Source organism: Cheilinus undulatus, linkage group 20, assembly GCF_018320785.1.
Source record: "Cheilinus undulatus linkage group 20, ASM1832078v1, whole genome shotgun sequence".
NCBI lineage: Eukaryota > Metazoa > Chordata > Actinopteri > Labriformes > Labridae > Cheilinus > Cheilinus undulatus.
The window spans coordinates 12,267,782-12,280,199 of NC_054884.1; the positions used below are offsets into that span (position 1 = coordinate 12,267,782).

The 12,418-nt window shown below is 38.9% G+C and overlaps 2 protein-coding genes across 3 annotated transcripts in view; one reads left to right on the plus strand and one right to left on the minus strand.

Annotated features, from left to right (window-relative positions):
• The window catches only part of tecpr1a (tectonin beta-propeller repeat containing 1a), a 29,369-nt gene extending 28,272 nt beyond the window's left edge, over positions 1 to 1,097 (plus strand). The window contains exon 25 of the mRNA XM_041815583.1: positions 1,044 to 1,097. The gene's annotated coding sequence lies outside the window, so the exon portion shown is untranslated. The remainder of the gene's footprint in view (positions 1 to 1,043) is intronic.
• A 1,103-nt stretch (positions 1,098 to 2,200) lies between these two features.
• bhlha15 (basic helix-loop-helix family, member a15) lies at positions 2,201 to 5,189 on the minus strand. 2 transcript variants are annotated; one of them, XM_041815584.1, is made up of 2 exons: positions 5,054 to 5,189; positions 2,201 to 2,862 (listed from the first exon to the last, which is right to left on the minus strand). In XM_041815584.1, exon 2 carries the CDS (start codon positions 2,787 to 2,789, stop codon positions 2,208 to 2,210), a length of 582 nt encoding a protein of 193 aa, XP_041671518.1. In that variant the 5' UTR covers positions 2,790 to 2,862; positions 5,054 to 5,189; the 3' UTR covers positions 2,201 to 2,207. The 2 variants fall into 2 exon arrangements, with proteins under 2 accessions (XP_041671518.1, XP_041671519.1); XM_041815585.1 differs by lacking the exon at positions 5,054 to 5,189 and adding an exon at positions 3,326 to 3,394.
• Positions 5,190 to 12,418: the final 7,229 nt, after the last annotated feature.

Sequence of the window (12,418 nt, forward strand, 5' to 3'; positions counted from 1 at the left end):
CCCATCCTGCCTGTGTCAGGATGGGATTCCTTGACATTGTCTGCAAATCTTCTGTGTGATATTTCCTTGAAATACATAAATGTGAAGCACATACAGGTTTTTTAAAACAACGTTACATATTCTACAGAGGAAAGCAGGATTGATTTTTGTAATGAAGCAACTATAAACGCTGGTGAGAAGCGCTCTGAATAGGAAGTTAACACCACTTCCAGGGCTGAAAAAAGCCAGCTATGGACACAGGCTCTAATTCTCTAATGGAAGAAGTTTGGAACAACCAGGACGCAAGAGCTGGTCGCCCAATCAGGGAGAAGTGCCCTAGTAAGAGGGCGTGACCAAGAACCTGATGGTCACTCTTGACTGAGCTCCAGAGATCCTCTGTGGCGATGGGACAAAGTTCCAGAAAGATAATCACTGCAGCCCTCCACTGATCGGGGCTTATAGGCAAGACAGAGTTTTTTGCAGACTTTCAGCTGTGAGGCCTTCTATAGATAGTTGTGTGCCTTTCCAAATCATGTCAAATCATTTTAATTCAAAACAGATGAGCTCCAGTTAAGGTGTAGAAACATCTCAGCAAAGATCCAGAGAAATGGGAGGAACCTGAGCTAAATTTGAAGTGTATTTGCAAAGGGTCTAGTTGTGTAAATATATTTCAGTTTTTTCGTTTTAAATAAATGTGCAAAAAAATCTAAATTTTTGTTTCCACTCTGTCATGATGTGGTACTGTTTGTAGATAGACAGAAAATATGAATTCAAGTCTTTGAATGTGCTGTACATGGGATTGGATTTACTGACTTTAATTTCTAAAGCTGATGTCGCTCAGTCATCCTTTTATTTTTCTGCAAGTGTCCCTTAGTGACAAAAGTTTGGACACCTCTGCTTTAACTTCTTGTAAAAAATAAATTTTCCACTGACTTCCACACATTTGGAGCTTTTAATGTAGTTTTTATGGTGCAATGGTAATTTATGTCAGAAAGGGAAAAGTGTGGTTTTCATGTACTAAAATGTGGTGGAAATGCTCAAACTGAATCTTCCTTTTTTCTCAGGAGAATGATAAGTGCATGCTGCCTACTTCCTTTGTACTGATGGTCATGAAATGTCTGAGCAGTCAGAAAACAGTTAAGATGCTATATTTGTAAATCATCTGTATATCTGTAAGTATTATACAGTAAGTATAGTGGTAATAAATTAAGCTGGGGTAGTGTTTGTACATTTGTCAGAGAGAATTTATTCAAAATGCAGCTTCCTGTGAAGAAATGCTGATAAAGTGAAAAACACTGATGATGTTAATCACTTTTTTATGTTACAGCTGCCTATGTCCCTCACTTCATTTGTATTTTTTTAACAAGAAGCAGCTTGAAAATGTAAAAAATGTACAGAGATCAGACTGTAGTATCTGTGAATGGCATTACAACATGTCCCTGTAACACAACCATCCTTCAAACATTGTGGAGTACATTTCTCACGTGTTGTGCATGATCAAATTAACAGTCCTTGTCAATAAATAAAAGTGTTTATTGATAATAAACCCTCCACTCCTCATCTTTTATCAACTCATAAATCCTACCTCAGGACACGAAAAGTCAAACACTAAAAAAATCACCCCTGCCTTCAGGCTACGATGCTCAACAAGTGTTCTCAAATTGAAGAAATGAGCAAACAGACTGTCAAGTCTCAAAGTTTCAATATTTAGTCCTTCTGCTTGTCTTTCCTCTCTTCCTGGATGTGACAGTTAAGACTAGAGGCTACGCTCGGCAGGTTTCTCAACAGCAGTAAACACACGAGAAGATCACAAGATAACACAAAAGAGAACAACTTTCCTGCACCACTTAAACCTTTAGAAAATGGGGAATAAGACAGAAGAGCTTTTCACTGAAAAAGTAAGACAATAAAATTCAAAGTTTGACCTTGATGCATGTCGTTTTTCACTGTCCATGAGTAGGTTTTTGTGTTTCAGGCGGATCATCCTTCATATTTTAAGGGAAAGGCAGGTTATAAACAATGCTCCTGCTTCTGACCAGTATGCATTTCCTGCAAAAGTTTTAAGGATCAGTGATAGCAAAATGGCATCAACAGAAGATGCCACTTCATAACAGTTCCCAGAGTAGAAAACTGGATATTGTTTTTAAAATTTGGCCCCCAAAGGTCATCCAAAGCCTCTCTCAGCCTTGGAAACAACTTCCTGGTCTCTATACCATATTCAGCCTCTGTTAGCTTCGCTGACTCAAGCTGTGCACGTGGGTGAGGTACTGGGTGAGGTCTGCCTCCCCCTCCTCCTCCAGGTGCTGCTGGTAGCACTGCAGCAGCTTGGCAGTGCTTGCATCTGTCGGGACCCCTCCAGCGGGCAGGCAGGCCCCCGACATATCCAGAATGATGCTGGTTAAAGATTTGATGTAGTTCTTTGCAAGGGTCAGGGTCTCAATCTTTGACAGCTTCTTGTCGGTCTTAACGTGTGGGATGGCCTCCCGTAACGCTTGGAAGGCGTTGTTGAGCTTGTGCATGCGCTGCCGTTCCCTCTCGTTGCTCTCCAGTCGTCTGATGCTGCGCTCCTTGTTGCTGGAGCCGTGCTGCCTGCGTCTCCGGCCTCCTCCTCCTCCCCCCCCTCCTCCAACCCCTACTTGACGCTTGCCATCCCCGCTCCTTAGGGAACCTCTCCAAGAGCCGCCGATGCGCACTGAGGCCTCTGAGCCCTCCTGCTCGCTGGAGCCTGGTTCTGTGTCTGGTTCAAGCTCTGGATCGGGGTCGGACCAGGGCCTTCTGGATGATTTCACAGCTTTCCCTTTGGATTTCATCCTGCTGCCTCCTTCACGTCTTCACGTCCTTTTTTCTCTGTGTGACAGTAAAGATCTCACAGCCTGAACAACCCTGGAATAGAGACGGATATGTTAGAGGAGTGAGAAAAAGCTTAAAGCTCCAGTTACTTTCCATTTGTAGGGATTTTGGAGCCCCCTGTGGCTTAACTAGAACCCCCTAGGTGATCTTTTCCTGTAACTAGTTAAGTTGCATTTAAAAAAAAAAAAAAAAAGTCCTGATTGCTCTATAAGGTTATCAAGAGGCATCAGTATTACTTTCAGTCCCTTTCACAACCAGCCAAAATCTCCTTACAGGAGCTTTAACTTGAATTGTTAAAAAAAACACAACAAAAAAAAGGCTTTTATACAAAAAATCTTCTCCCATTCAGGCTACCAATGAGCTTCTCTCAAAATCAAACAGCTTTGTATCTAATCAGCCTGTTGCTGTGTGAAAACGACATGATGTTGGTGTGTTGATCTGCCCCTGTCTTATCCCCACAGGCCTGAGATAATGCCCATTTCAAGGTTACACTCACAGAAACGGAGACCCATGCAGCCAGCACTGAGGTTGTGAAAATGTTTGACACTTGTTGATAACACCTGTTTAAAAAATTTTAAAAATTAGTTTCACGCTCTACAGTATCAAAAAGTTACAAATCTTTAAATAACTACATCTATTTAATTGAAAGGGGGGAGCTTGAGAGGAATGAAGCCAGCATTAGTTGCAGCCAAACTGCTTCACAATGTCTACAAATACTATTTGTTGTGATGGATCATTCGTGAATGAGCAAGTACTAAGAGCTGGCTCTTTTATCATCCAAATACGATTTGAGAGCCATTTTATATTCTATTTATGATTATGATTATTGTTATTGTTATTTTATTGTATGTGTGTCAGTTTGTTATTTGATTGAGTAGTCGGGATGATCAGTCACAGTTACATATTTAAGGTCGGATATTCACGCACAACTACTGTAAGTTTCCAATAAGTAACGTCTTTAGTCTTACTGATTGAAGTGAACATGTTTATGGGTGTTGTTTGAATGGCACCAAAAATTTTAGTGAAGGCAGAGAGGATCTCCAAGACCATGAACCTTCTGGGCACTCATGCACATCAAAAACTTTTGAAAACATTCAACAAATTGAACAAACTGTTTGAAATGATTGACACCTGAGTATAGGACAGACAGTAAAGAGACATTTTGGAGAATTTTACATGAAAATTTGAACATGACAAAACCGTGCCAAAGTTGTCCCAAAACTTGTAACTCCTGAGCAAAAGGAAAACCATTTGTGCAGACATTTTTAACAAATCAATGGAAACCCACATTTTTAGGAAGTTGAACAACTTTTAAACTAATAATTTTCAGATACCTTAGCAAAAACATGTCAACTTCCATCAGCAGCTAGCAGTGAAATAAGACATTCCTGATTGGAAACGTACAAGTTATGCGTGAATACCCAACCTTTAATATATACCACTGAGTGTGACTGTGAACCACATGGTTTTATCCTCATAAGCACAGTGTCATTATTCAATAGCCATACTTCGTATTTTGAAAAATGACTCCATGAAATTTTCAGAAATTAAAAATTAAGTATACTTGTAGTCAAATAAAACACAAATATTAACCATACATGATGACATTGCTAAATTTGGCATGTTAAAGCCAAACTAGTACCCAAATGAAGAGCTGGCTCTTCTTGGTGAACTTAGCCAAATGACCCAAATCACTAAAACGCGCTGAAATTCCCATTAATGCCAAATACACTGGTAACCACAGAAACGTTACCAAAGGTTCCATTTTTAGTTTGCTGCACGGGTAAAAAGCTGTGACTACAATGTTTCTAAGTTTAAAAATGAGGTATCATGACGTCTCTAGCCAGCAGCTCATCTCTTATACTTTTAAATGTCATTTTAACTTTAGTTTTGGACATCCTATTGATGAACTCTCTTTGAGTACATTAAATTGTCAAGAAAAGTAGCTCGTTTTTGGTTTGACGCTACTTCAGAGAGCTAAGTGGCAACGGAAATTTCTTTCAGCTAATTATTAATTATGCTAATCAGCTCATGCAGTTAAACAGCCAACCGCTGTTTTACATAGATTAGTCCTTACAATGAAACGAACACTTTATTTTCCTAACGAAAGTTTTATCAAACAAAAGGTAGTGATATAACCGATAGTCACCTTTTTTCACTATTTGACACCAACTTCAGCCCTGACAGTGACTCAAATACCGCGATAAGTCATAAAAAGTCTCACCTTTTAGTAGCTTTCCTCCCTCTTGAGTGTTCACAGAGAAGGGAGCACCACGCAGCAGGTCATTGATAGCAGCATGATGCAGAAAGAGCAGCAGAGCAGCTCCGGACAGCTCAAACACACATTAACACACACACTAACAGAGAAGTAAATGTCACATGTGGGCTACCTGTTAGCTGACTGATGTCCACGTAGCTCTGCTCAGCCAATCAGAGAGCAGGAAACACTCCCCTCAGCTTCACTACCCTCCTACATTTACCAAAAACTACTGCTGCTGCTGCAGAAGAGTATGTCAGGTATCAAAGTGAAAAAAATTAAACGAGGCAAGAATTTTTTTGCTTTATTCAATTCAAGAAAAAGGGAAAATGCTAAGAAACAAAAGTCAGAATGTCAAAAAAGACGCTGTAATATAAAGGAAAATGTGGACAAAATGTTGATGGGGAAAACATCCAATTGTAGAGATAAAATAGAAATGTTGAGTGAAAAATGGCAAATATTAAGAATACCCAGAATGCTTCAAAACAAACATAATGTTAAAAAGCTCAAATAAAAGGGAAAAAGGTCCAAATTAGGAGAGGAAAAAGTCAGAATTTACAAGAAAATAAAAAACAACTCCAAAACTATTATTCATTATTTTTCTCAACCTTTCAGCCCTTTTCCCAACATTTTGATTCGTTTCTTGAAAAGCATAATGATAAAAGAAAATCCTCTGCTCATTTTTTTGGTCTTGTCTGATACTTACACTGGAAATCAGCTGTGTCCAAGGGAAAGGTGAAAAAACTAAGAAAGGTGACTGAATTACTTAGCGAGCACTGTTTTCACATTGTAGGCCTTTGTTTAAGTACAAAAGAAATAGCAACATCATATGACCAAACAAAAGGTCTGAAACTCTTGTGCAGGATTACTGTTGTTGTAACTGCTATACACATACACTTGGTCTATTTTTTAGGGCAAAAGTATGGTAACATATCACATATAATATATATATATATATATATATATTATATGTGATAGGTAGGTATGTTATGATATGGGATGGTAGGGTAGGGTACAGTATGGGATGGTAAGGTACAGTAGGGTAGGGTATGGAATGGATGGGATGGGATGGGAGTGAAGGGTAGGGAATGGTATGGTATGTATGGTATGGTAGGGTAAGGCAGGATATGGGATGGGATGTTAGGGTATGGTATTTTATGGTATGGTATGATATGATGTGATATGGTATGGTATGATATGAGATGGTAGGGTAGGGTAAATATGGTATAGTATAGTATGGTATGGCATTGCATGGTATGGTATAGTTTGGTATGCTATGGTATGTTAAGATATGGTATAGTATGGTATGACATGGCATGGTATGGTATGGTAAGATATGGTATGGTATGGTATGGTATGGTATGGTATGGTATAATTTGGTACAGTATGGTATGGTATGGTATGGTATGGTATTGTATAATTTGGTACAGTATGGTATGGTATGGTATGGCATGGTATGGTATGGTATAATTTGGTACGGTATGGTATGGTATTGTATGGTATAGTATGGTATGACATGGTATGGTATGGTATGGTATGGTATAGTTTGGTATGGTATGGTATGGTATGGTATAGTTTGGTATGGTATGGTATGGTATGGTATAGTTTGGTATGGTATGGTATGGTATAGTTTGGTATGGTATGGTATGGTTTGGTATGGTATGGTATGGTATGGTATGGTATGGTATAGTTTGGTATGGTATGGTATGGTATGGTATGGTATAGTTTGGTATGGTATGGTATGGTTTGGTATGGTATGGTATGGTATGGTATGGTATAGTTTGGTATGGTATGGTATGGTATGGTATGGTATAGTTTGGTATGGTATGGTATGGTTGGGTACGGTATGGTATGGTATGGTATGGTATGGTATGGTATGGTATAGTTTGGTATGGTATGGTATGGTATGGTATAGTTTGGTATGGTATGGTACGGTATGGTATGCTATGCTATGGCATGGTATGGTATGGTATAGTATGGTATGGTATGGTATAGTTTGGTATGGTATGGTATGGTATAGTATGGTATGGTATGGTATGGTATAGTTTGGTATGGTATGGTATGGTATGGTATGCTATGGCATGGTATGGTATGGTATGGTATGGTATGGTATAGTTTGGGATGGTATGGAATGGTGTTGATTATTTAGCCCACATAATTTCTTTTGGTCAAATAATTACCATACAATAAGACATTTTTCCAAGCATTTTGATTCGTTTTCCTCCCCAGACATTGCTGTATAGAAATATCAAAGTGTTATATAAGAGGGGCTACATAATAGTGTAACGGTCTACAATAAAAGCCACAATAATTAACTTACTAATTTGGTATAGCCCTGTTTGAAAGAAAATGACTTTAAAAAGTGAAAAAGTAATTCTAAGATTTGTGAGGAAGATGTTGCATCCTATAATCTCTCCAAAATTCAGTATTTTTTTAAAAAATGCTCAACTTTGCAGTCATTTGTTGCTAGCTTTTTTGTGAGAATGAGACACTCTGAAATGACACTACAGTGCATGTCCTGTGTATTTTATTCTTCATCATTCCTTACGTAGATGTAAACCTTTGCCTCAATTTGAAGCTGTAGAGGTAAACTGATTTCCCAGTCTAGTAGAAGGAGTGAAACTGCAAAGCAAACTGAATGTTGAGTGAAGTGTTGCATTTTGGTCCCACGTCCACTCCTCCACCCAGAGCAGTTAACATAATTTCCATTGAGGTTTATCACCTTCCACTGCTTCATTTGAATACAGTCCTCCAGGCTACACCTGAATGTACAGAAAGCAGCCATCTCTGTCACATTATTTACTCTCTACCAGACAAACTGTTTCCACTTTTTTTTTCTTAGGATTGTTGTTGGGTTGTTTTCTCTGAACTGACGGTTGTACCACAGGATACAGTCAACCCACTGAAGACTGAAGACTGAAGAAAGGTAAACAAACAAACAACGACTAAACTTAATGAGCTAACACACCCCTCACTCACTCCTATGTGTGATTAGTGATTACAGCTTGCCTGTTTGACCTGGGGGGCCAAATACACTGATGGCAGTTAGGATTACTGCCCTTTCCTGCTGTGACAGACAGTGGAGTAGATGTAGGGTGGTGTCAGGACACTGAGATAGACTTACATGATGTTAATCGTGTTTGTAACATGGTTTAAAAGATTGGTGATTAACACACCCCACAGACTTATAGCTTTTCTTAAAGCTCCTATAAAAAGTTTTAGATAGTTATAAAACAAACTGAAATGAATAAATATGCCTTTGTGTGAGCAAGGAGACTAGTGAGAGAGGCCACCAAGACACCTATGACTACTCTGAAGGAGTTACAAGCTTCAGAAGCTGAGATTAGAGAGACTCTGCATGCAACAACTGTAAAAGAAAACTTGCACTGAATCTTGACAAGAGTTCAACAAAACCCATGTGGGAGACTCCATGGTCAAGTGGAAGAAAGTTCCTTGGTCTGACAGCTAAAATATTGCATTATGCAATTTTTAGTGGACACCAAACACTGCACACCACCACAAACTCACCATCCCCGCTTAGAAATACAGTGGTGGCAGTGTCATGCTGTGGGGATGCTTCTCAGCAGTCAGCCATGGAAGGCTTGTAAAGATAGAGGGTAAAATTAATGCAGCAAAATATAGGAAAATCCTGGAGGACTATTTTAATCAGTCTCAGATAAAACTACAGCTTTGAGTTAAATTTTACCTTACAATTTTTGATTTGATTGACTTTACTTTTTAGAAATCTGTTTTCGCTTTGACATGAGAGGGTTTTTTTTTTTTGTCAGAAAAGTCAAACTTTATTGACAATGATTGGTTTATAAAATCACCAACAGGGTACAACATCCAAGGGGGCGAATACATTTTTGTAAGCATTATACCCACTAGATTTCAACGTCTAATGGCATTGAAAATGTCCAGCTGTGACGCTCCCACAGGCACACATGTTGAGCTTTAGGTGTCCTTGAAAAGCAGTGTGTTTATGTGTGGGGCTGCCAGGTTTCCTTTCTTCCTCAGGTACTCTGTATCTAATCAGCCAAACCTCGCTGAAGCTGTGGGAACATTATCTTTTCCTCGCAGTTTGCTCAGTTTCTGCTTCCATTGGCCCTCAGGCTCAGGCTTATGCTGTTTATTTAGTAGCATGTTCCTGATAAATACGAAGCTGAACACACATCAGTAATGAGGCAAACAAACAGAAACCTTCACAAGTAAGTTCTGTTTGAGCAAAACAAACAAAATAAAAACATATAGGTTACACTTTGAACTCCAAGGAGTAAAAACAAGGATGGATTCAAAACAGAGATTGGGATTTATTTAACTCAGAGTCATGTTTCAGGGTCAAGCATACAGTCTGACATGAACAGCAGCTTCAGACGAGTTTTTAGCTGGAAACAGACCAGCTCTGTTACACAACCTGGTTGTTTTATCACATCATATCCAGCAACCGTGTCATACCAACAACTGTGAAAGCTAAATGCACTGTCACACTGTCCTGCGTGGCCGTGATGTCACGAACGACAGGTGCTTTGGGAAAAGAGCTGTTTAAGTCCCTGACTCATCATAAAAGGGGGAAGGAGGGGAGGCCAGGAGAGGAGTAGGAGATGAGGAGGCCGAGATCTGGACGGTTCGTCAGTTTTTCCATTAGACCAAGGCCGTCTGTCTGACAGAAAAACAAGTGTGGATGTCACATTCGGCCATGGTGACGGAGACATGGCCTTTACATGGAGACAGATGAAGGGATAGAAATATCCGCCGACGACACTGCGTCATAAAAATCAGCACCTACAGTTTCGTGTGTGTCATTGACCATATCCGTTCTGCAACCATTTCCCTCCAGTCATCAGACTAAGGCTAGGAGGCCTAAAAGCTGTTATACTGCCTCGTTTCAGGCTGTCAGGTGTGTAAATTTAGAGGGTCTGACATCGCAGTTCACAACTTTAAAGCTAATCAGCTGCAGAGTAAAAATCTCGCAGGAAACATGGATGTATTTCAAGTTAAAACAGCATAATTTTAAAAAATCAATTACTGTTGGAATGTAGCTAATGTTAGCCAAAACAAAACTAAATAATCTTTGTTCATAATTGGATTACTTTTTTATTGTGACAAGCAACATGTTATGTCTCAGTTCAAGTTATCCCTTTTTTAGCTACTTTTCACTAAGGTAATCCACTACTGAGCAAAATGTGCTGTATTTCCCTTTACCTTTTCTTGCAACAAAAAAATAAAATCCCCTAAGCCTATGCACTGTTTCTGTTTCTCTCCTTCTTCATAGCAGGTAGCAGAAGGTAAACTTACAGTGGTGTCACTCATAGTAAATGGACTTGGCACCCTCTGCTAAAATCAGCTAGCAACACATGCTCACGGAAATCCCCACTTTTTCAAAAGAGTAGTTGCTTATTTGAAATTGCCCAACTTGCCCAGTTTGATCTACTCCTATGTCTTTTGGCTTGTTTTCATATACCTGGTCGCTTATTTTTCCTGCACGATCTGGCAGTATTGGTACAAAGATGGTGGCGAGGACAACTTCCTCTGTGTTAATATCCACCCTATGTCAAAGAGACGGCATCATGGTGAAATGTGAGCCCAGATGCCCGTGTTGTTTTGTCATCAATGAAGCAACTGTACCTAGGATGCCTCTGTCTAGAGCAGCGGTTCTCGACTGGTCGAGCCTCAGTACCCGTCATCAACTCCTCAGTGAGAAATTGCAACCCAAATTAAAAATAGTTTTCAGACAGTTTAATTATTATTTGAAAATTAATACAGTTTTGGCCTAAAACAGTACAAACCAAGCAACAGATCAAACTTAAAAAAAAAAAAAAAAAAAGCACATTTTAAAGAAGTTTCTGTTCTTTATGGTGCAATTTTTCTTCCTGAAACACAATCACAATCCGCTAAAAAGATCTCCCTGGCCCACTTTTGGGTCCCAGCCCACCAGTTTGGAACCACTTGTCTAGAGCACTGTTGGATTGTAAGTCTAACGAAGAGTAGTGATGGTTGTTGATAGACAACAGGCCGTGATCTTGCTGAGCTGATACATTCAAATGCAGACGTACATTGGGCTATGTACCAAATGGAAAACATGATGATTTTGTGTAACAAATCCTACAAAGAAGCATACTTTTTTCAGTGTGTAATTTAGTAAATTCAACCAGTTAGTTTTTAATAGCAGTAAGCTTTTAAGGTTAAAAGTTTCCTTTAGAATGCAACCCAAAACTGATGTTAGCATTTAGACGCCACTTGATGATTGTTAGCTTGTAAGAGACTAAAATCTTTGACTGTGTTTTGTTTTATGAAACTATTGAAAAAGCATAAATATCAAGCTTTACAACATGAGCTTAATGCCTAACTAACGTAATTTAACCTAATGTAAACATAATGCTAGCTAGGAAGTGGTTGAATGCTAGATGTTAGCCACTGTCAAACGTAAATCCTACTTTGCCTTACTTCCACTCACTGTTGAATTCATGTTACTTGTATTTTATGTTAACAATATTCAGCTCAGTCAAAAGCTTATTTTGCATCAGATACTTTTTTATTGATTGAAATGTGCTGCCGTTACTAATACATGTTAGCTTGCTAGCAGATGCTAACATTAGCTAGTGCACTAGCATCCTAACAGAAGCTTCAACATCTGCTTCGTCAGTAATATGGCGTTCACTGGGGCTGTGAAGAGTACATTATTCCAGACTTAATTCTGGGACATTTTTGAGTAGGCAGTAGTATACTGAATCTGAGTATACTTCTCAGTTTGAATGCACTTTGCACACTTACACTCAAAGTATTTAGTATTTAGTAGGTGATTTGGGACACACTGAATGTTTTTCAGCTATCATAATTTCAGCTTGCTTTAATGTTAACATCAGCTATTGTTAAAAGATGACATTTAATGACTGACTAAAAATGCTAGCTAGGCAAATGTAACTTTAGCTATAAGTATTTTAATGCATTTAGCTTTTCTTAAACATGATTGCATGGTTTGATAAAAAGGGTCGTATTTTCTTAATTCTTAGGCAAAAAATTAGGATAAGACAAGGGTTTGTTCCTTATTCTACTAAGGCAGATGCTGGCTAACAAATTTTTCTATGAGGTTGATGAATCCTAACATTAGCTTACTGAATTTCATATTTTAAAGGGGACATGTTATGCAAAAATTACTTTTTCCGGCTTTTCTAAAAAAAAATAAAAAAAAATGTGCCCCTGACCTGTCCACAATCCCCTCAAGTACCAGAAAAATCTGCCCTCCCTGGAGGGGAGGAGTCAGACAGCTCAGTAACATTTAAAGCCACACACACAGAAACAGCCTGTTCTGAGCAGGGTTGAAACAGAGGGGTT

Coding starts and splice junctions, on each gene's coding strand:
- bhlha15 (XM_041815584.1), bottom strand. CDS start 2,789: ATGAAATCCAAAGGGAAAGCTGTGAAATCATCCAGAAGGCCCTGGTCC.